The sequence below is a fragment of the Epinephelus fuscoguttatus genome, linkage group LG19 (assembly GCF_011397635.1).
Source record: "Epinephelus fuscoguttatus linkage group LG19, E.fuscoguttatus.final_Chr_v1".
NCBI classification, from domain to species: domain Eukaryota; kingdom Metazoa; phylum Chordata; class Actinopteri; order Perciformes; family Serranidae; genus Epinephelus; species Epinephelus fuscoguttatus.
In genome coordinates this window covers 24,341,514-24,366,029 of record NC_064770.1, presented here as the reverse complement: position 1 = coordinate 24,366,029, position 24,516 = coordinate 24,341,514, and the positions used below count along the sequence as shown (strand labels likewise).

Below are 24,516 nucleotides of genomic sequence, written 5' to 3'. Positions count from 1 at the left end.
CCATTTATTGTGATGACTTTTGTGTGATAGTTTAATGATTGCCTTTTCGGTACACAATCTCTCACAAAGCTGATGAGAATAAGGATGGTATTGATGATGTATTGCCTGAGCCCGTCTGCTGATAAAATGAGAGAGCCATTAATCTCCTTAGTCGTCCTGTTTTCGAGTAGTGACCCCTCCTCCTCCTCCTCCCCTTCCACCCCCTTCTTCCCATGCTGTCACTCTCTCAGCCTGCACCTGTCAGATTAGTCTCACATCCTCAGCTGCCAGTCCATATGATACGCCTCCTTACTGCCCAGAGCCCGCATGTCATCTCACTTTGCATGTATTTATGCGTGTGAAAGGGAAAGTGGGGGAAAAGACGCCACGAGAGGGCAAATCCCATGCAGGATGTGAGTGTGACTGGTTGTTGGTTCCCAGTGTTCCCCTCATATTGCAGCAGGATTTGGTTTTCTTTATATCATTAACATGTAGATTATAAAGTGTAGATTAACACCCCCAAATCACCGGATCACTCGCAATCCCATAAAATGAGATCTTACAGTGAGTGGATGTAGAGGGGAGGTTTGCTTCTCCAGACCACCAGCAGCATTGTGATTACCTGGTCAGAGGTGTCATGGCTGCCATGCTCTGCTCCTGCTTGTCCATGCCTGCAGTTTGGGGACCCAGTCCAAATTGTGACAACATTGCCACAGATGAGTTCCACTGGCTCACATCATGCAGCAGCATAAAGGCAGGGGGGTGGGGGTGGACACAGTGGGGGTAGTGGGGGCTCCACCATTGAAAGCCTCCCATGTAGATGGACTGGAGCAGCTGAGGCAACAAGCATGTGACAAGGGGGAGAAATAATAAGCACCATAGCAGGTTGTGGCTGTGTGAGAGAGCCAGAATTAACCAGAGGGAACCTGGAAAAGAGGCTGGACTGCTTTCAAAATAAGAGTGTCTCTACTCTACATTAAAACATGTAACTTGTAGAGAAAGGGGGCAGAGATTTGACATTATTCAAACAAATAGTGGTCTAAATATGAACAACAGGGCAACATGTCTGTATGGAATACTCACTCAGTGGGTGCTGCTGTGGATCGCAGGATTTTTGGATAAATCCTCAGCTCCTTTTGACTTCCGTCCACAAGTTGGAGCATCCTTTAGAAAAAAAATTCCAATTTACCTGTGACTGTTAGGACACTGCCTTGCATGACAGCTTTTTGCCACCACTGTGTGTCTGCAAATTATTTTGGATGACTACATAAATGCAGTCCATTTACTATTGTGGGGTGAAAGCTGATTGTATTATAACAAAATACTCACAATAAAACGTTTTGATTTCTATTTTTAAAAAGTAGACTAGTGTGAAACTAGTCTATGAACTTTATTCTGAAAGATACACCAGGAAACTGATATTTAACAGTTTAACTTGACAGTGTAGTGGCATATTTTCTATGACTTAGCGCAGTAACCAGGCAAAAACAGCACCGTAATTTGGAGCTGAGTCCAAACTGTGCGTAAAACCCGTGACAGTGACATTGAGATAATATTTAGGAGGTGTGTGTGTGTGTGAGAGAGTGTGTGTAAGAGAGAGGGACCCGCTGTGCGTCCAGAAAGGATGCATTAAGGTGCCCCCCCTGTCAGGCACCAATTAATTTATCGGAGAGTAAACCAGTTAAAGGGAGGGAGGACGGAGAGGAGTCCGCGGCGGCTCTGGAGAGCTGTCACTTTGTCTGTGTGTAGGCTGCGTGTGTGCGTGTGTGTGTGTGCGGAGAGGGATTACCAGTACGCGCGTTATGCGGAGCGCAGTTTTGGTGATGCATTCAGTCGGGAGATGTGCAGCGGGGAGCAGTGAGCGTCAGCCCGGGCATTCAGCGCAGTAGCAGGAGAAGAAGAAGACGAAGGGGGGATCCGGCAGGTTTTTTTATTTTAAGAGGGGGACCCATCTCTGCGCATCACAGGATTTCGACTCATTGTGTGTTTTATGAATTTTTGATGATTGCTCCTTCATTGGTGCAGAGTGAAAGTCAAAGATGCGCACCGCTGAACAAAGGATTTAGGGGGAAACGATCAAGAACCTCATTTTAATCCTGACACCCCGGTGCGTTTCCGTCCGTGCCCATTCTGCCTCTGAGGACAACGGACACGGGCTGAATCACCGGGTCCCTCTGGTTTCACAGCCGGAGCAGGAGGAATCATCTGGGCTGATCGCGTACGAGTCCATGTGGATGGAGAGAGAATACGCAAACACTGCGAGCGGAGCTCATTCCGAAATGTGACATTATTACTCTCGCAGTCTCCCATCCAACCTGACAACTGTGCATCTGCCTTCGTCCTCGATCGGATTTGTTTACATCGATTAAGGTACGTGCTGCCGACCATGTAGCCCATAGGGTATTGATTAACAGAATGAGGGTAGGGGGAGTGTGACTGTGGAGATGCGTGTGCGTTATATATATACACAGTGACTATTCAGCACAGGGGATCTCGGTGTATTTGAATGCATCTCTCAGGTTGTGTTGTAATAAGGCTGTTTTGGGGCTCATTACCACTGAGGTGGAAGTTACATCACTGACAGCCCGGGGAGAGAGGCGATGTCGATGCACCAAATGCATAGGTGTGTGAAGCAGAAAGGGCACGCAGCGGTGTACACGTCCATGTACATTTACACACAGGGCTTGGCACACACGGCCTTGACCTCTAAGGGCATTTGATTAAATCATGTTAAGCTTAACTAATGGAGGACCTTGACCCGTGTGAAATTTAGGACTGATTAGATGTGGCACATTTTTTTCTCACGAGGATGAGGACGTTGGTGTCTTTTAGTAGCCATACCTCCATTTTCACCCCACAATGCATTTGGATATTTTAGGAGTGTCAATCACTGCTTCATCCTTTTGTTTAGAGGTTAGATGTCATTCCTTATATGTGGATCACACACACACACACAAACACACACACACACACAAGTAACAATGGTCATGGTCTTCTCAAACAAACACACTCTTCTGGAACCCCCCAGGGACCCTCCCATGTGGCCATTGTTAAAAGAGGGGGTGAGCTGGGAAAAAAGAAGAGAAAAAAGAGCATTCTCCAACTGTGTGTTTGCATTAAACTGCTCCTTAGGTCAGCTAAAAACCAAGGGTGTCCCCTTTAGGAGACACGTCCCTCCCACGCTGGCCTCATAAACAAAAGGCTTGTTGTCTAACTCTGGGAAGAAACTGCACTTAAATGGCCACTTGAGTCCAATTAGACTGAGGAAGTTTGCATGGAAATGGAAGTCAATGCATGGATTGACTTTTTGTTGGTCAATAGATAGATGATACGTGAGCCTTGAGCCTCCGTCAGTGCAGTATTTGTGTACTCAGAAAGCTCCCGGGCCTATTTTGGAGTGTTCTGTTTTCCATCATTAATCAATATGCAGCAGAGTGGAGCTGTTTATTCTCAGGCTGTGCTTTCATGAGTTAGTTAGCTGCCTCATGGGAAAAGAGGATGCTACAGTATCTCCTCGGGGCTGATGCCATATGTACCTTGTTTGGATGATTGTGTGTGTGTGTGTGTCCTCCTTATGTACACACGGAACAGCTGAGTGCATGAGCTTGATTTTCACATACATGGGAACTTCTCTGCTTCTCCTTTCATATGTGCATTTGTGTTCATGCGTCCACCCCTCCTACTCTCCCTCAAACACACACACACACACACACACACACACACACGCTCCAGGCACAAGGCTTGCTCCAATTCCTCCCTCGCATATTCGCCCGTTCCCTGTTTCTCCTGCTCCTCTGATCACTATCACACTCTCTAACCAAATCTGATCTCATTGGGCTCCTGTGAGCAACGCCCCCATACATCCCATCACTGCATCTGTAACAGAAGATGCTTATTGACATCACAGAGGAGCGGAACACATGACACCGGAGGTCTGTGGCCATTTTTAGGTTTGGGATGCCTTCACATCTGACCGCATCGGAGGAGGAAGAGGAAGAAGGAAAGGGGAGCAGAGGGAGGGGCTTAAGGCACTGGTGCTGTTAATTGTTAAGTCAATTAGCATATGGTCTTGCTGCGAGCCCAGTCACATGGTAATGAGGCCTAATTAGGGTGGCTGGGGAAAATACTTCCACTGTCAGTTTCTTCATGGTGACACCCAAGAGGCCCGTGCAGTGAATGGACCACCACTTTCTTCAGTCTCACCATTCAATCTGCCTTTTCTCTTCAGCCCTCCTTCTCCTGTCATCTGCAAGTCTATTTTTTCCTCAAACTTGTCCTCGCTAACTCCTTTTCAATATTTTAGCACACCCATACGTCATACCTTGACGTCCACCGCATCGCTCCCCTTCTTTCTTCATCCTAATCCCCTTATTATTCCCATCTTTTTATTCGCCAAATAGAGGATTGGTGACATCACAGTGGAGAGTTAGAGACGTAGAGAGATTGGAGACAAAGTCAGACGGATCAGATCATGCGGTGTAATTCATGGTTATTGTGCATTTTATTTGAAGTAGGACATTAGATGAGTTTCCAGTGGGAGCCAAATGCATTCCTTTACTCAGAAACAGTTACTGTAAATGTGTTTCCAAGTATCTATGCACAGGAAACTTGTAATAAAGGTTCACTGTGCACGCAGCTATGGAGCTTTGATGCCGGGTCTGTTTATTTCAGCAAACTTGCAACAGAGATGTCGTTCTCAAAACGCAGAACTCGACGAACTCTCATGTAAACTGGCCGTGCTTTCACAGTCTTCTGCGTAGGAGGTCTCTGACTGAATGTACGATTGGGAAGGAAGGCCATCTCTGCAAAGTTCAGGGATTATAGCGACCATGTGTCCTGTCACAGTGTCCTTCAGTGAGAAAGGGAGAGTCTATCTGTTGTGGATGAGGATGCAAGCAAAGGCCACATCCACACTATTACATTTTAATCTAAAAACGGTGTTTTAAAACAAAAATGATTGCGTTTAGCTCCATTTCAGATATAATCTACCAACATAATAAAGCATTGAAAACACATGTCACTGCCACTATAAACAGGAAGAAGATTGTGTCCATGCCTGCAGTTGGTTGGTTGCTTAGTTACATAAAATACTACGGAGATGGGGAAAAGTAAGACCAGAGATTTATTTGCTTGGACTGATGACGAAGTGAAACTGTTACTGTTCCACACAAATTAGCACATGTATGCAGGTTTTTCAAAGGTGGGAAAATCCATTAAAAATAGGTGATAGACTGCTTTCCTATTCCCAGTAGACCAGAGCAACGTACATGACTCAGCATACAAGTATGTCTTTCTGTTTTTTGGAAAAAAAATTCCGGAGTGCCACGTTCAACATCACAGACAGGACGAAAACCAAGTTAGTAAATGTAAAAAAGCTGCATGGAGGCCACTGAAAACGTTACGGTGGTAAGTTCTTTTTATACATCTCACATATTTAGTCTGCCTTTCAAGGTCCGACTGTTTTGAACTATGTTCGAGTGTTGCTAGACCCAAGACAGACCGTCTTTTGAGACCAATCCTGCTGGCAAAGGGGCTAAAATTAGCACATTCACCCAGGTGTCGTCTTTCCATCACTGCCGATCAGAGCCAGAGCCAATAAATAATCATGAATACTGCAGAGTCATTTGACCCAGGAGGGAATGTCGATTGTAATCTTACCCATTAAATGCAAAAGCCAAGTGGAAGTTGGTGTTTTTTGTCCAGTGGGGAAGAGGCTTGAAAGTATCATGAGTGTAAGGCAGCCAAGGCAATGGAAAATGATTGGGAGTAGCTACAGAGCTAATACGGCAACATATTAGAGTGGTGCCAGCTGGAATCTTTATCCATCACCAGAGGAAGCCATGACAATAGCAAAGGGATCACAGAAGGTATGTAGACCAAGTGATAATGTTTTGGTTTGACCTGTCGTGACTGATAAGACCCATGGGAAGTGAACGTGGGTGTATGCGTCATCATTTCCAAAAGTCTTCGTTGCCACCCATCCATTTATGCTCAACATTACATACGTATATGGACATAGACGAAGCCTTCTGTCCTTTCTTTCCATTTGCTTCATCCGAATTTGTGCATGTTTTCTGAGAGCATGCAAATACAAATGAAATGGAGCAGTACCACTGAAAAGTTTGGGGCTGAAGTTCAAGGAATTCACAATCATAGGACACAACAAAGACATTGAAAAAATGGCAGAACAGAAAGAATCAATAATATAGCGAAAGGCACTAAATGCATATAATGGCCTCACAGACACCACAGTCTACGACACTGCCTCTGTTGAAAGAATTTCCACGACCTCCTCCAACCATCACCTCATTTGTTGTTGTGAGAAACTTCTGACTCTGCCATCTAGTGGTTGTACCTATGCCAACATACAAGACGCATGTAGGCAGTGATGGTTACAACGCTTTCAAACAGTGTCAGCAGTATTTCCAAAGGTCTCCATTTTAGGGATTCCAAAACACTGGAGCAGTGTAGACGCTAGGCATAAAAAAAGCAATGGTTATGCTTTTTTAAAATGAAAACGTACTAGTGTGGGTGTTGCCTAAGGCCTCATTCATACCGCAAGTGATGCATTCACGTAGCGCTCACAAATGGTCGCTGTTTACTCACGTCTTTATTTCGACGAGCAGGTTAACAGGTTAGAGCATTCACACCGTATCTGTTCTACACGCTGCTCGAGTTGAGAATACAGCAAATGGTCACTGTATTCACCAAAGAAACTTGTGTTTGCGTGTGTTATGATCTCTCTTGGCCACCGTAGACACCGAGGTGAATGGGTTTTTTGTGCTAAGGCTAGTAATACAAAGCAGACAAAGACTACTTACCCATTTGTAGTGCTAAATATTAATTCTCCAAGCGTTGGAATAATCACTGGTGCGCAAATCTGTCCAACCTGGGCTTTGGGTCCAAACTCACTTCTTCTTCTTTGGGGTTTATTGGAGATTTGCAAACATGGTGCACTACCGCCACCAACTGTTGAGGTGTGGTTTGTATTTTGACGGGACAGCAGCAGGCGCTGCATGACATGTCTGTTCGGTTTTGGTGTGAATACATGTGTGCTGCTGCTACGCTTGTGGACCACTTTGCAACCGCTTCGTGAATGCATCGCTGTTCACACTATGAGCAACACAGTAACAGCATGACCAGCTACATTATCGCCTAGTTGCTATCAAAGTGCTGCTCAAACGCTTTTTGTTGTAGTTACATCGTGACAGGATTGTGTGTGTCTGCTACTTGCCACAAAGCAACTTGACCGAGCGCCATCTAAAGTTTGTATTTGGCCAAAAAATATCCACACTTTTGATCATTGTCTGAGCCCTATTTTTTAACATCACATTTCATTTCATTTTCATTTTTGCAATAATGTTTATAAAGCTAGCATAGCGCCAGCCGACTGCTAAATAACACAGCACCACAGCTAGAATCAAAACACGATTGGTTGATGCTTCACCGCGTCATGGGAGTGCTGACAAAAGTGGAGTTCAGCTCAGCTTTGATTTGTAGCGCGTCATTCCCGTCCACAGCCACAACTGTTGGGCGTCAGTTTGTAGCTTCATGTCACCGGCTTCCATTGAAAATGACTTGTAGTCTGTTGCTTGTAGTTTGAACACAGCATAAGAGTATGCCCAGATTAAGCTCTGTTTTTTAGCTGTTTTCCAAACAGGATAAAAATTAAAATGCCAGCTTGTTGACGTAAGCAACATAAAGGAAGCAAGAAAGAGGTTTTCCAGCCAACCAGCTGGTCAGAGACACATGAATCAGACTGGAAGCATGACAAATGTGTGATATATCTAAGACCTCAGGCAAGACAGGCAGGTCCTTTACAGTACTCATTACTTCTTTGTCTTCTTTCTGGACGATGCTTCAGGTCTGAATCCACTATAGGAGCAACTTCAAGGCAATTATTCTCACTCAAGACACCAGAGACGGTCAAGAGAGCTTAAGACAGAAGTAGCAGCTGATAAAAGAGCAGTCTGAGATGCCTCCGATGACAAACCTCTAGAAAGTAGAGCATTCAAGCTTATGTAGAAGTGCAGATGTGTTGTTAATCTGAAGTACACGTCACACAGTGAGACTGGACTTCCAGACAGCCTGGGCTAATTTAACATGACTGATATCTAAAGGCCTTATGTAATCCCAGTCACTGATGTAAAATGTAAATTTATGCGCTGTCAGAAAAGGAAAGGTCTATTAGTGTTAGAGAAGACAGTGGATGAGGCTGCGCAGCCTTGAATGGCGTCACCAGCAAGCAGATGCCAGCACAGGTCCTGCAAATGACCTGCTCACCTCGACAGCTGGATCACAGTGTTCCCAGCTACACACCTACATACACACTTGTGTAGACTCTCTCATGCACATTTCCTCCATCAGTAGTCTGAGTAAAACAAAAGTAGGAGAAAAAAACGAGAATTGAAGCGAGTCGTCAAAATGCAATAATCCTCCCAATTATCACCACGGTAATTAGACAGCATCTGGTTGTGTGCTATGTCTGATAATTATAGGCGGAGGTAATTGTACAGGACATCCCTGCCTATCCTGCCTGGAGCAGATTTGAAGGACTGCAGTGCTGCACATTCGCACTCTCGCGCCTGTTTTCCTGTTGTGTGTGTGTAAGGAATGCACGCTGCATACTTGTCACATTCAGCTTTGTGCGAGAATGTGGTGCCTTCACACTCAGATGCATAATACATGTCAACACGCAGAATGTTATATTTACATGCAAATAGAGCCAGCACACATGGGCATTATGCCAGGCTGTGTGTCTGAGTGACACGTGCAGCATGAATGCATGTAACCCCGCTACGTGCAGAATACAAAACCAAGATGGACCTCTGAGTGCCAGCAGGCTGCTTGGCACTGAGGAAGATGATGCCTGAGAAACAGCAGCCATGCAGCAGAACTGGCAGGAGCTGGATCCTTCCCCAGTTACGTAAGATACACAAGAATAAAGGCAAGGGGGGGGAGGAGGAAGGGGCACAAGGAAGGAAGAAGGAGAAGCCAAAATGGAAGGAAAGAGGGTGTGTGTTTGGGATTAGATGGTGGGGGGGTTAACAGAGGGAGGAAATGTGGGGAGAGGAGGTGTGTGAGGCGCATCTCTCACAGCATATCTTCAAATGTAGCAGAGAGATGAGACCGCTCCGGCTGCTCTGGAGGAGAGGTGGCATTGAAATCCGACAGAATAGGGGATTTTAAATGGAGGGGAGGACAGAAATGGCTGCATGGAGCAGGAGTGACAGAGAAAGAAACATGTCTAGAAAGATGGGAGGGAGGGGAGGATGAGACGGCGGCAGCATCCTCTGCGCTGCACAAAGCGGAAGGCCAGGGGCTCTCTTTCTCTCTCTTTGCACATGACTCATATTAGTGAGAAACGGGGGGGACTCATGCACGTAGGTGTGTGTTACGTACTGTGTGTCGTGCATGTTTGCAGGAGCATTGGTGATCTTGTACATGTGTGGCCCTCTGTGTGCATCCGTCAGCCTTCAGCTGTGCCAAGTCCCACTCAAAAAGCAGCCAGAGCAACCATCTGTACGAGAGAGAGTGACTGGGTGAGAGGGTGAGGGAATGAGAAAGTGGTCACTCACCAGTGTGCACAAGCTCCAGTCTCGGTGTCTCTTGTCTGCACTGTGTGGTTTCACAGGCTCTGTCATTACAAAGTGTGACAAAGAAGACAAAAAAGAAAAGAACAAAAAAAAAAAAGACAGAGGAGGAGCAGTCTGCTCAGCTTGTTGAGGATGAGTGAGCCTTTCTCTCTTTGTCTCCTCTCCCTTTTGTTTTACTCCTGTCATTTAGAGATGGGGCGTAACCATGGTTATCACTGGCAAAACAACATCACACTAAAAGAAAGCACGAGTTTATCAGGAGTGTGTGTGCGTGTGTGTTTTTGTGCCAGTTCTGCAGGTAACTGTACGGTGTTTGTTTGTGTGCACTGTGGTTTTGTGTGTGTGTGTTTTGGTGACTCATCCCTCTGTAAGCACTGATTGATGTTAATGTAGACCAATAATAACCAGCGGCAGTGGGCTGCTGCAACAAGGCGACAGGAAGCGACAGGCTGAAATAACGGCAGGAAACGAGGCAGCAAAGAATTTTGGTAATGAGGAGGCGTGAGGAGGAGTTTGGAGGGTGTAAATCTCTGGAGGATACATGAAAGAGCTCCAAACAAATGAATATGCACAAACACACCCATATGCTCACATGCATCTTTCACTATTACGTCCTCAGGGGTCTCGCAGAAATACATAATGATGGTTCAGGAGTTGTAAACAATTTCTGCCTTAAAAATATACAGACACATCAAAAGCCTGTAAATAAATGGATGGACCAGCTATGCAGGACATATCTGCTCGTACATGTTTGTGTTTTGTGTGTATGTGGAAATTTGGGGAAGAGCTGGTGTTTTGATAAAAAACTGCAGTAGCCAATCTCTGAACATAAAATACACTCCAAACAAAAATTATGCTAAACAGTACCCAAATGTGGTTCTTTGACTCAGGATCATAGGTACACCTGTTTTGGTGCTATGTAGCACCCATCTCTTAAAGCTATAGTTGGTCATGTTGGAGAGCTAGCAAGATTTGAAAGCGGCACCTCCTCTAAGCTTCACCCCCTGCTCCCCCTCCTGTCAGTGCTCGTCCAAAGCCACAAGCCCAGGCATGCCTGAACGCGCATCCTGCAGTCAGCAGAGGAGAGCCGAATAAAATAACAAATCCCCCCAAAGCAAAACAAATAATTACCTGTCCAACAGAAAGACAGCAACCTCTGCATCACTTTTCACGCCCTTCAACTCCCTCAGTTGTCTCCACCGTTCAAAAGCTGGACTGCTGTTGATGTCTACTTTGTCCTTTCACTTTATCCAAAGCCTCTTTCGTTGCAGCCTTTTCTGCCTCTGACTTTCTCTTCTCAGCCTGTTTAGTGGGGCGAGCTTTTACAAGTAACACTGGAAATGATACTTTTGGCTGCATTTTCTCTGCCATTGTGCAGCAAACTCCTGCTAACTCAGTATTTCTGCTGAGTGTGCTGAATATTTCCGGCAACAGTGACATGTGATGAGTGCGCACAGGGAGGAGGGAGGGAGTGACACAGGGGGGCTCAGGCAATACGAGACATGAAGGCATCTGATTGGTTCTTTCCATTCGCACCGAATGGCAGGGATTGGTCAGAGTTTTTACAGGCCTGCAGCTGCCACAGAGGTCAGATTTTTTTCATTCCTTTTTCTGAACACATTATGTATTGACTACTCTCAGGATGGAAGGACCATTTCACCCAGTATAACAAAAAGTGTTTCTGAACAGGATTACCAACTATGGCTTTAAATAGGCTACTCAGGTCTTATGTCAAATAGTGCCATACAGAACCATTAGAGGTGCCTAATAGCACAATTGTTTTCACATTTTCGAGCCTAGGGGCCATAAATGATGCAAGATAATACAACAGAAGACTTTACATGCTTCTAAATGACACTTAAACTATCAATAAATATTAATCATTTATTACGAAAAGTTGGCTTGAAGAGTCAAAATTGTGTACTAAATGCTTACTGGGAAAAACAATATGTTACCTTTTCAAACATCAAATATTTCCATGTTTGTGCAAAAAGATTGAGCTATTTTATTGTAGTGTTTTTATTCTTCCCCGATTAAACGAAACAAAACAAACTATAAGGGAACCAATAGAGGACCTCCAAAGAACAATCCAGGGGCTTTACTGTAAATTTTGGTTATTCATCCTAGTTTAGTTTACTGGAGAGTGAACTAGTAGAGAACCTCTAAAGAACAATATGGGGACTTCAAATGTTGCTTCATCAGCTTAGATTAGTTAACTGGGGACAGAACCAGTAGAGAACCTCTAAAGAACAATGCGGGGACTTAAAATGTTGGTTCTTCAACTTGGTGTAGTTTCCTAGGGACAGCACCACTAGAGAGCCTCTAAAGAGCAATAAGGTGACTTTAAATGTTAGTTCTTCAGCTTAGTTTAGTTTGGTTTAGTTCACTGGGGACAGAACCAATAGAGAACCTTTAAAGAACAATCCTTTAAATGTGTGTTTTCTTAAGCTTGGTTTAGTTTAGTTTACTTGAGACAGACCCAGTACAGAACCTTTAAAGAACATTCCAGGGACTTTAAATGTTGGCTCTTCAGCTTAGTTTACTTTTTACTGGGGAGTGAATCAACAGAGAACCTCTACAGAACAATAAAGGACCTTTTTATCTTGGTTTTTCAGCCTAGTTTGGTTTAGTTTACTGGGGACACCTCCACTAGCAGACCTCTAAACAACAATACAGGGACTTTGACTGGTGGTTATTCATCTTATTTTGGTTAGTTTACTGAAGAGTGAACAAGTGGAGAACCTTTAACAGACAATACAAGGGCTTCAAATGTTGGCTCCTCAGCTTAGTTTAGTTTAGTTTACTAGGGGCAGAACCAGTAGAGAACCTCACAAATTATGTTTATTATATTCATAACAACACACACAACTCTCCTTTGTGTCAAAGTATCTATAACAGAACATCGGTTGGGGTAGAATTCGAATCCTATTATTAAGTAAAAGTGCTAATACCACAATGTAAAAAAATACTCCATTACAAATAAAAGTCTGTTTTATCAGATTATTATCACTATTTACTGAGCCAACACTAAACTATTTCACACATTGCAGGAGCTAATGATTATTTTCATTATTGTTTAATATGATTATTTTCTTGACTGACTGATTGTTTGGTTTGTACTTCAATAAATAATGAACACTGCCCATCAAAATTACCAAAGAAGGACTAGGTTTTATTCCAACACTGGAAGGGAGCCCATATGACACGGGGTGGTTCCTCTGCCAGAAAATTTTGAGCATCAAACACTTAATTTCCTGCATTCTGGCGATTGTGTTTTTTTTAATCCTTTATCATCATTTTTGTTGTAAGTGTATTAAATTTTGTCAAAATAAAAGTCCTACTTTTATGTTTTTTATTGAGGGGGAATTTTTCCCTGTGTCCCGCCTTTTACATCGTTGATGGCACCATGTGACACCGTGAAATTGCTTGTTTTGTCACCGCAGGAGTTAAAGGAGCAGCCAGTGTATAAGATTTAGGGGGGGATTTAGTGGCTTCTGGCAGTGAGGGTTGCAGATTACAACCAGCTGAGCGTTCCCCTGGTTAGAACTCCTTAAGTGTTTACTGTTCAGGAGGTTTTTACAAGGAGCCAAATTTTTCACAGAGGTCTCTTCCTCTCCAAAACAAACAAACCACGGGCCAGATGCACAAAACTCTTTGTGGATTCATGACCAAAACTGTGTGTATGCTCTAAGACAGAAATATGCATGCTTGTCATCTGATTCACAAAGCCGTGCTCATTTCCACATCCACAGTTCGCCATAGATGTAGAAATGCTCTTAAACGTTTGTTTGCTTATCGACACTTGTGCCCCTCCACCATGCATTAGACCTTTCAGCGAGCTAAAGAAAATGCAGTTTCACCTACTGTCGCATCGGCGAAGTTCTCTAACGGTGCCAGAGCAGCCGTTATTACTACGCATCCGTACCACTAATTCTTCACTTCACCACAAACCATCCTTGTGGTCAAATTTCAGTCATCTTTATATGTCAGAAGGATGATCAATGATTCATTCATGGCGCTCATGTGGAAACTGACTTTCCAAAACTGCGTTAATTCTTGGTGGCATAGATTCAACAAGGTGCTGGAAATGTTCCTCAGAGATTTTGGTCCACATTGACATGATAGCATCACACAGTTGCTGCAGATTTGTTGGCTGCACATCCATGATGAGAATCTCCCGTTCCACCACATCCCAAAGGTGCTCTATTGGACTGAGATCTGGTGACTGTGGAGGCCACTGGAGTACAGTGAACTCATTGTCATGTTGAAATGATTTGAGCTTTGTGACATGGTGCGCTATCCTGCTGGAAGTAGCCATCAGAAGATGGGTACACTGTGGTCATAAAGGGATGGACACGGTCAGCAACAATACTCAGGTAGGCTGTGGTGTTTAAACCATGCTCAGTTGGTACTAAGGGGCCCAAAGTGTGCCAAGAAAATATCCCCCACACCATTACACCACCACCACCAGCCTGAACCGTTGATACAAGGCAGGATGGATCCATGCTTTCATGTTGTTTACACCAAATTCTGACCCTTCCATCTGAATGTCGCAGCAGAAATCCAGACTCATCAGACCAGGCAACATGTTTCCAATCTTCTATTGTCCAGTTTTGGTGAGCCTGTGTGAACTGTAGCCTCAGTTTCCTGTTGTTAGCTGACAGGAGAGGCACCTGGTGTGGTCTTCTGCTGCTGTAGCCCATCTGCTTCAAGGTTGGACATGTTGTTGGTTCAGAGATGATCTTCTGCAGACCTTGGTTGTAACCAGTGGTTATTTGAATTACTGTTGTCTTTCTATCATCTTGAACCAGTCTGGCCATTCTCCACATCAACAAGGCATTTTCCCCCAGAGAACTGCCGCCCACTGGATATTTTCTCTGTTTCGGACCATCCTCTGTAAACCCTAGAGATGGTTGTGCATGAAAATCCCAGTAGATCAGCAAAACTCAGACCAGCCCACCTGGCACCAACATGCTCAAAGTCACTTAAATCACCTTTCTTCCACATTCTGATGCTCAGTTTGAACTTCAGCAGCTCGTCTTGACCATGTCTGCATGCTTCAATGTATTGAGTTGCTGACACGTGATTGGCTGATTAACAATTTTTTGTATTGAAGCAGTTGAACAGGTGTACCTAATAAAGTGACCAGTGGATGTATTTTACATGTTCTTACAATGTTAGTTTGTCTTCTTAACTGTTGCTGTCAAATAAACGTTATGGCGTACAATATTTCCCTCCTACACGTAGTTGAGTAAAATTACAGCGTATATGAAATGAAAAAACGCAAGTCAAGTGCAAGATTTGTGCTCAAACACAGTTCGTAAGTAAATGCACTGACATCAGATGCATTAAAGTGAAAAATCACACTATTAAAAGCAGGTCTAGTCTGAATACATTTGCTGCAGATGCGCCAGACTTCCTCACACTTCTGTCCCTGTTTCCTAGTATCGAGGGGTCTGTCTCTTTCTCGCTGTCTGCCCCATTTAATAAGCTCCATGCTGGAAGGACTGTGTGTGACCTGTAGCCCTGGCCGGTGTGTATTTAAATCTACCACTCTCCCCTGACAGCTCGGCCATGTAACTGTAACTCTCCCCGACTTACTGGCACGGAGAGAGAATATGAAGCTGGGGATATCCAGTGTCCTTTATGTGGTATGTAAATATTGTGGTGCAGTCTATTTGTGAACCCCGGGAGATATTTTATGTCAAAACTACAGCTGAAATAAACAATCCAAAGTGTAGCTTCAAGCGTGGAGCGGCGAGAAAAGTGTGTGTGTGTTCTTTGTAAGAGCAGATTGTTTGACACACTAATGTATGAGCCAGCTTGGAAAGAATTTCTGAAAGCTTAGCAATGTAGTGGAGAAACAGTTGACAGTATCCTGGCAGAATGATGTGTCGTGTGTGTACGTGTGTGTACGTGTGTGTGTGTGTGTGTGTGTGTGTGTGTGTGTGTGTGTGTGTGTGTGTGTGTGTGTGCGGCTCAGTGGTGGCTTTAAATACAGATCAACCTCTCAAAAAACACACAGCTTGTCAGGTGAAGCGACAGCACTGATCATCCCAGCAAAGACCTCAATGGAACGAAAGAACGTGTATTTGTGTGCGAGTGTGTGTGTGTGTGTGTGTGTGTGCGGCTGTCTGACAGTTATGATGAATAAAGGAATAAGTAGACTGAGACAGCATTGATTTTGCTCACCGACTGCTACTGTGTTTTTTGTTTTTTCTTCACCGGGACACAAAAGTACTCAAGTGTTTGTACTTGTGCTCGAGGCGCTGTGCATTTGTGTGCTGTGTATTATGCATTGTCTCACGCCTTGCCAGATGCCCTTAGATGCCTGATAGTGAGTAGAACTGCTTGTACGCACTACTTCTCTGCTCTGTATTTCGTTTTTTTTTCTTCCATAAAAATATGCATGATGCTGCAGCTTTCCTGTCAGTGCCCTGGCAGCCGGTTCACTGGACAAGACTGGACAAATCATAAACCTGAAACTCTCCTCAGAAGCACTTTAGGAGCTCCGACTCTGACCTCAGTTTTTTGTGAATGCACTTAAGGCAGCTTATCTGGGTTTGTAGGTATTTTCCTGCCATGTGTATGCTGTTTTTTGCCACTAAATGAAACCTGAAAGACTTTAAAGGAGCAGTGTGTAAGATTTAAAGAAATGTCATGGCATCTAGTGGTGGGGATTGCAGATTGCCACCAGCTGAAACAAGTCACTGTTTCTCTGATGCTGTTTAGCATGTCAGACAGGTGTTACCCTAGCACCTGCTAATGTGAGCTTACGATCTCATTTAAGAGCTTAAGATCCAGATGTTTAGGGGCTCTTTACCAGGAGCTGTATTACCCTCAAAGGTCTCTAACTTTCTGAAACAAACAGATTCTGTGATTTAAACCAGTAAAAACACTGAGCAGCAGTTTCATGTTGCATGCTTGTTGTTATGGAGGGACTTCTAACTGTGCTGCCCAATGGAAAAACGTGAAAACATAAATAGCCCTATTGAGAGCCAGTGTTTAGTTTGTCCATTCTGGGCTACTGTAGAGACGTGGCAGACTCTATAGACGAGGACCCGCTCCCTAAGTAGGTATAAACAGCTCATTCTAAAGTTATAAACAAGGTGATTATACACTACATACTTACCATATTATATTCGATTCCTGCCAGTATGTCCCTACACACCGGAGCTTTGAAAGAGGGCAGGGCTATAGGCTACTATTGGTGAAACAGGGTGTGTGTGTGTGTGTGTGCGTGCTTTTGTGTGTTTGGAAAGGCTTCAGTCATTCACCCTGCATGAACTGCTGTCCTTTGTTTCCTCTCTAAAACACAGCAGTGGCTGATTGTCTGCATTGTCACTCACAGGCGGATGATTACTGTGGGAATGACTGACTGCTCAACTCTGTTGCATTTATGACCAGAATGACTCACTTTCTTTCTCGTTCTCTCTCTCCATTCCTTTGACTTTCTCCATTCTCCTTCTTTGCTCCTTCATCGCTCTCTGTCTTCTGGTCTGTTGATCTCTCAGAGATGGCGTTCCTCCCGGTCCTCCTCCTGCTGCTGCTGACTGTTGCTCATCGTGCCACCGGTCAAGACTCTGAGGACTCTGAGGCTCTCCCAAGAGGCTGCGGCTGGGGCCTTGTCCGTCCCTACACCCTCCTCTGTGACCTGGACTCCATATGGGGTGTGGCTGTCGAGTCAGTGGCCGCCGGCGGGGTGCTGACTGCCATCCTGCTAGCCCTAGTCCTGCTGTGCCGCTTACACCACATCAGTGAGGCTGAGAAGCGCAGCGGCGTGGGACCCATCCTCCTTCTGCTCCTCGGCATCCTCGGCTTGTTCGGCCTGAGCTTTGCTTACCTGATTGAACAGGATGAGTCTTTATGTTTGCTCCGCAGGGCCCTGTGGGGTCTCCTGTTTGCCGTCTGTTTCTCCTGCTTGCTGGTGCAGGGTGTTCGCCTGCGCAGGATTGGCCGTGAGCGCCGGAGCCCTGGTGGCTGCGCCCTAACAGGCCTTGCGCTGGGTTTGAGTGCCGTGCAGGGTATCATCGCCGCTGAGTGGCTACTTCTGACCGTGCTGAGGGAGGGACGAGCTGCCTGTCAGTACCTGCCACTGGACTTCTCCCTAGCCTGCAGCTATGTGCTAGCCCTCCTACTAGCCGCGCTGACTGCTGCCTCCCTGGCCCTGTGTGGGAAGACACGTCAGTGGCGCTGCAATGCCATCTGGTTGCTGGTGACCTGCCTGCTGTCGCTACTGCTTTGGGTGGCCTGGGTGGGCTTCTATCTGTACGGCAATGCCTGGCTGGGGAGGGCCCCGGACTGGGATGACCCAGCATTGGCCATTGCTTTAGTAGCTCAGGGCTGGCTGCTGCTGATCTTCCATGCCATTCCTGAATCCCACATCTGCCTGAGACCCCCTCCACAGCCCACTGCCCCAGATTACTTTGACACCTCCCAGAACTCGACACGGATGAGGGAGACCAGCTTCGATGAAGACATCCCCCTCTCTCACAGGCAGTTTGTGGAGAACCAGGGCTACGGATACAGCGATGAGAACACTGCAGGTACAGTACAATCCAATATTTTAGAGCAGACAGGCGTAATATGTGTGGACAGGCTGTAGGTGGAATGTAGGCCAAAGTGAGTAATAGAACACCAGGAAATATTTGCATGCGTGGCTAGAAATAAGAACAGGAGGAAATTTCTGTGGTGCAGGGTTACATAGCAAATGTTTCATCAAGACGGACACTGATGTGGTGAGTCACCGTTAGTAATCTCCATTCGCTTCTGTCTATTCCACGCCAGGCCTGAGGAGCGGTGGTGGTGCCGGGCAACATAACAGCAACACAGGCGCCAGACCCAGCGCTCCTTTCCGCAGCAACGTCTACCAACCCACCGAGATGACCATGATCCTGAACGGGGGAGCGGTGAGTACATCCTCCCAGTCACAGGTACACGCCGCTTACACGCCGCTCTCTCATTCGACCACGCCGACAAGACTGCATGCACATTTGTGCGTTCCAGACCGTACGTCATTGCACAACAATGAGGGAGAGGTGTGAGTATGTGTGTGTGTGCATTATCAGTTTGTTGGATGCATGGTCACGCGGCCTGTGTGTGTTGTATTTGTGCATGGATGGTTTTGTCACAAATGGTCACCTGTCTTACACTGAGTTTGTGTATGGGTGAGTGTGAGAGAGCTTCCATGTGCTCCTGTGCTTATAAATAAGCCACGATGCTATCTCTCCACTGAGTGATGCTACTGTCTGCTGGACTGTCACGCCCTTCGTTACGCAGGATGAATGGGCACTCTGGCTGGCACAGGTGAACTTATTTCCAGCCACTGTGTTATGGATTTAGCACAAGAGCACAACGCACCACCTCGCACACTGCTGGAGGCTAAAACGCTGAACACTCTCTACTGACTAAAAGGTTATTTGTAGTCACGATTCCTAGAGATTGCAGCCATGCTGATTCAACAAGAGAACGTAGAGACATCTCTTTAAAGGGACAGATCAGCCCAAAATCAAAAATACATACTGTCCTCTCACCTGTAGTGCTGTTTTTCAGTCTAGATTGTTTAGGTGTGAGTTACTGAGTATTGGAGATATTGGCCGTGGAGATGTCTGCCTTCTCTCTAATATAATGGAACTAGATGGCACTGAGCTTGTGGTGTACGAAGCGCCAAAAGAATACATTTATGGCACAGTTACTTAAGATAATCCACAGACCTTGCTGTGGGCGGTTTCCTTTCCTCTGAGCGACACCCGACAACCGTAGCACTGCGCAGAATAAAGTGTGCATCTACGCATGGATGAGGGGCTCGTGCACGCCCCCAGGAAGTGTGCTGGGCTTTGAAGTCAATTTTTGTAGTGACCAAAGGGTGGTATTACAACTTCTGAGTCTGTCACATGATGCCATGGGGCCCAAAAAGCCCTTTTTTCCATAGACTTACACTGGGAAAGAAACATCTGTAAATCAGTGGATATATATTTTATATTGTATTTTTTTGGCGCTTCGTACACCACAAGCCGAGTACCATCTAGTTCCATTATATTAGAGAGAAGGCAGACATCTCTATGGCCGATATCTCCAACACTCTGCAACTCACACCAAAACAATCTAGACTGATAAACAGCTCTACAGGTAAGAGTGAAAAATATGCATTTTTGATTTAGGGCTGAACTGTCACTTTAATCTGCGCTGCATAAATTATCATTAGTGTTTCTGTGCATTCATTGTAAAGACAGCTTATTTATATAGCATGCTTTATACTCAAAATTCAACTTTTAACAGAGCAATTTAAAAGGACAAAAGACATTTAAAAGATGAAAGGAATTAAGCAGAAGATTGATAACACTCGCTTGCCTTTACAGTAAATATTAAGCAGCAGTTAGCTTAGCTTAGCATACAGACTGGGCATAAGGGCTAACAGCTACAAAGGTAACAATAAACACCTACTGCACAGAGTTTTGCACTTCAGTTATTGTGTGGATTAAACAAACGAGGTTTAAAGTTAGTGAGCTTTAGAGGTGCTGGTTTGACAGAGCCAGGCTAGCTGTTTCCCCTTGTTTCCACTCTTAGTGCTAGGCTAAGCTAACCAGCTGCTCATACAGCATAAAGACGTGAGATCTTCTCATCTAGGCTAACTGAGAAGCTTAGTTCCCAAAATACGAAACAATTAGTATAAATAGTCAGAGTTGAGTCAGGTCTTACACCTATTGGAGGTTTATTTCAGCTTTGCAGAGCGTAACAAGTAAATGCTGCGTTTCTGTGGTTTGCTTTAAACTCTGGGACAGTTATGCTGTATTGATGTGGAAACTGACAGATGATAGACAGCATGCAGGATATCATTTTAGTGGACAAGAGCTGGACGATAAAATTAAGTGATACTGACAGAGAATACTGGAAAATGGTAGATGCCATTTAAAGTTAGAACATTTTAACTTTTTGCCATCCTCCATGACGGAATTTACTATCAATGTTGACATAGTGATGTAGCTCTACACGGGGTGAAAACACGAGAGATCTGAACCATTACTGGACATTATTTGAGTACTTACATAAAATAATAGACACAAAATAATTTATTTGACATAACATCACCATCGCAACATATCGCCATGCATGTTTCGTACTGCCAAAGTGTCTGTCTGCTGTCTACCATCTGCCTGACTCCACATGAACGCAGCATGAGACAGCTACCACATGACATGAGAGGGTCTGTGTTGAAGTAGAAGACAGGCAGAGATGTATTTTGTCCTAAACCATGAAGACAGTTTGTAGACAAGCTCGAATAAAAAGTGTATATGTGGCCTGTGCAGTTATTGTATGCATGTGTGACTATATTACGGTATCTGTGACGGTCATTTACAAATTTAATTTTTCCTTCTACAGGTGCCCTCCGCCCCTCCAACCTACACTGGGAGGCAGCTGTGGTGAGCGAGAGGATTGGAAAGATGATGTGTGGTAGAAAATGAAGAAGAGGATGGAGAGGGTGAGGAGGGAGGGGTCTGGGACGAGGGGCCCGCCTGGTTGGACTTAAAACATGGATGCCAACAGGGCCCTTTCACTCTGTGTACAGACTTAAACACTGACTGTGTGCCAATCAACTATCGTATGAGTGTGTGTGAGACTGAGAGGCAGCAAGGTATGGAGGACAGAGCTAAAGCTCTTCTAGCACACAAATCTCCATAGAAGGGTTCGAAAACTCAAAGTGTGACCAGCAAGTAGCAAAACAAGACACGCGCTGACTCAGATCTGAAAATATCAACATGCAGTATTGTTCTTCTTTTTGTTTGATTTGCTCCCCTGAGACTATACAGCACTGTAAGCATCCTTGGAAAACTGTGAAATCTATCGCTTTTTCTTGCTCTGTCTCTCCCCCTGTCAGTCAGGCTGTCTTTTCATGCTGCTGGCGCTCACGTGGAAACCTTTGGCTCTGTCCTCCATCCATCCAGTGTAGGTGAAGACAGCACACGGGCAAACTGTACAGCTCGAGCACCGCCCGCTTTAATATAATCCAGCCTCTGTGGGTGTGTATGTAGAGTGTGTGAGAGGGGAAAAAAAAAAAAAAAAAGAGTGTGTGTATTCCCTACATCTCAACTCTGCCACTCTGATACACCTTCCCCCTCCAGACTGTTAGCCCTCCGTGAACACTTCTTCTTCCTCCTCCCTCTCTATTTCTGGTTTCACTGCACCGTCTGTGAATATTACACATAACTCTTCTCACCTTGCCTCATCCTCCCACCTGCATGGACACTTTGCAAAATGTGAAACAAACTGTGAATCTGCAGTCGGAAAAGAAGCTCCCAGTGACCGCACACGAAGCAAAAGCAGCCCGGAGCACCTGAACAGAGGGATCGCAAGCTGCTAATGAACTGCTGTTATATATATACTGTATATACGGCGCATTAGAGTGGATTCTGATTGGATGAGGAGGGTGTCAGTTGTCTGCGGGGAGGCACCGCTTCCATGAATCTAGGTCAGACTGCTGTGTGCTGCTCTCCCACATCTCCGGTGGCCACTGGCATTTTGAACCAGCCAGGAGAAACTGTCACTTTATATCAGCAGGAAACGAGGCGAGAAAACTGAAACTGTTCTTAGCTCTGAACTCTTTCTGTGTTTACGTGTGCGTACGTGTGATTTTATGAGTGTTGGGAGTTGACATGGGGGGGGGGGGGACATTTCAAAAGTCAAGGTTGCTTTCTGGTGCTAAATATCCCTCTGACACAACTTCCTAGTGCACTAGAACTACAGGAACAACTGATGCAGATACAGCAGTCAAATCTGTGAGTGGCAGGCTATAGATAGAGCTGTGGCTGGTGTGCGGAGATATCCTAGAGCCTTAGAAAGATCAGATTTACAGTGCAATGTGGGAAGAGGGAGATCAGATATAAGGAAGAAGGGGGATGGGAGCCAGGAGATAGCGAGCGGCGGTCCGAGGGGAGTCTATGCGACAGTGCGAGATCTGTGTGAGAAAATGGCTCCCTGGTCTGTCTGTGTGTGTGTGTTTGTGCGTGATGTGTGCGGGCGGCCGCGCTGCTCTGCTCTATGTGTTTGTCTTCTTTATCTGGTGAAGTGTCTCTCTCTCCTCCTCCTCCTCCTCCTCCTCCTCCTCCCCAACTCCTCCCCTCCTGTCTCCCTGTGGTCGGCTATAGCTCAAGTGTAGCCCCGTGCCAAGAAGGACTCCTGTTTCACTGGAGTCTCCGTTTCACGCCCTCTCCCTTCATCACGACACCAGCTCTCTCTCTCCCTTCGCCCGAGAAGCTGTGTACATAGTAGTGCTGTAAAGCTTTGCTTGCTTCTTTTACTTTTTTCTGTGTTTCTTTTTTAACTGTAGCCTGAGTTTAGACACCAGTGTCATATGACCCACTGGAGGACTGACTACTGCAAACTGTTTTTATCTGGGGATTTTTTTTTTTTTTTTAACTGGTTTGCTTTGTTGTTCATACATTCGCTTGTTGTTACATTAAGCTTTTATTTCTCTATTGCTGGTGTCTATTTTTTTTAAATTAGCATTTTGGAAATGTTTTGCCAACACTAGATATGCTTTTTCTGTTTGATTAATGTTCAAGGAAATGATATGAGTTGTCATTTATAGGTCAGTCGTACCTCCCGAGCAGTTTTCTCAGTCAAGACCGAGGTCCACTCTTTGCTGTAATAGTTAAGGGGATAAAAACATACTTATTTTTTATTATTTTCAGAAAAAAATGACAATGCCTGTGAATATTTTTTGGCACTTCATGCAGTAAACAGTGACTTGCTCTCATATACTTTAGGGATAATTCTAAAACATGAAGCAGGGAGGCTGTACAACTAACTTCAAGCCCCCCAACAGTCATAATGGTGACCCCTGGTTTTACAGCAACCCCTAACTAAGAAAAGACTAAGGGTCAGCCCTTGACTGCTGCTGTATGTTTATGTCTTAACCACTGGTTATTCTAAAATAGGACTGGTACCAGCAGGCCAGCTCCATGCCCAAAGAGAGCATGTCCTGCCACGTCAGGCTCTGTTTGGGCCAACCGTGGTCAGAAACAGGCTACGCGACACAGAAGCGTTCGTCGTAGCCCCATGAAGAAAAACTGTCCTCAGGGTTTTGGATGGTCAGCAGTAACGAGACAAAACTCTCAACACTCAGAGCGGAGGGGGGAGGTTTCAGTTCTTGCTATGTTTTCACTCAGTGTGGAGTACAAAAAAAACCAACAAAACAAAACAAAAAAACAATAATAACATGTGACTTTGTAGATTTTGCACTTGTCGACTACCTATCTGTGCATGCTTATCACCATTTCTACATGTAAGACCTTTCTCAGACGTACTTTTGAATACTAACTCTATTTATGTAAAGGTCATGTGACAGCAATCATAATTTCAGTGTATATCAGATGACACACTTAATGTCTGTGCTTTCTTCAACACAAAAAGAGAGCTGGCTCTTGAGAAGCAAAGAGATTAAAGTCAGGGGGAAATGGTCCAAAACACGTATGATTCCCCAAAAAGGAACAAATTGCCATCATCACTGGACCTAATGAGAACTATCTGTGTTAGTTTGAAGACTCGAGGGGGAAAAAAAAGAGAATCTTCTGACTGGTATTGTCTCTGTGTTTAAAATCAAATAGACTGTGGTGAAATTTGCACAAAACTTCTATATGTTAAGTTTGTCATCCCTGGGCAGCCCTCTGAACACCCATCCTCCCTGGGTTTGACATGTCTTTGCCTGTCCTCTCCTGATTTGTCTTGCCTTCAGACTGTTCCAGCGGGGCAGCTGACAGGGGTGATATTGGTTTTCACAGCTGTGACTGTGCAGTGACGCAGCATGCCTATGTATAGAACTTGATTCCCCTGATTAGAAAAATAATAATTAAAAAAACAACAACAGTTAACTCTCTTGTTTCTGTAACTGAATCAGGAAAAAAATAAGTTCAATAAAAGTGTCATGTTTGTAGTTAACTTTAAA

General features: G+C 44.9%; 1 protein-coding gene across 2 annotated transcripts; it reads left to right on the top strand.

The window, feature by feature from the left end:
* The first annotated feature begins 1,442 nt into the window (after positions 1 to 1,442).
* gprc5ba (G protein-coupled receptor, class C, group 5, member Ba) lies at positions 1,443 to 24,516 on the top strand. Of its 2 annotated transcripts, none has more exons than XM_049561173.1 (4): positions 1,443 to 2,349; positions 17,090 to 18,121; positions 18,363 to 18,508; positions 20,955 to 24,516. In XM_049561173.1, exons 2-4 carry the CDS (start codon positions 17,092 to 17,094, stop codon positions 20,997 to 20,999), a joined length of 1,221 nt encoding a protein of 406 aa, XP_049417130.1. In that variant the 5' UTR covers positions 1,443 to 2,349; positions 17,090 to 17,091; the 3' UTR covers positions 21,000 to 24,516. The 2 variants fall into 2 exon arrangements, with proteins under 2 accessions (XP_049417130.1, XP_049417131.1); XM_049561174.1 differs by having other exon boundaries at positions 1,445 to 2,349; positions 18,363 to 18,484.

Bases quoted from the DNA above. Each gene is read 5' to 3' on its own strand.
- gprc5ba (XM_049561173.1), top strand. From the start codon at position 17,092: ATGGCGTTCCTCCCGGTCCTCCTCCTGCTGCTGCTGACTGTTGCTCAT. The intron at 18,122-18,362 runs GTACAGTACAAT...ATTCCACGCCAG, and splicing joins CAGCGATGAGAACACTGCAG to GCCTGAGGAGCGGTGGTGGT. The intron at 18,509-20,954 runs GTACACGCCGCT...TTCCTTCTACAG, and splicing joins GTACATCCTCCCAGTCACAG to GTGCCCTCCGCCCCTCCAAC.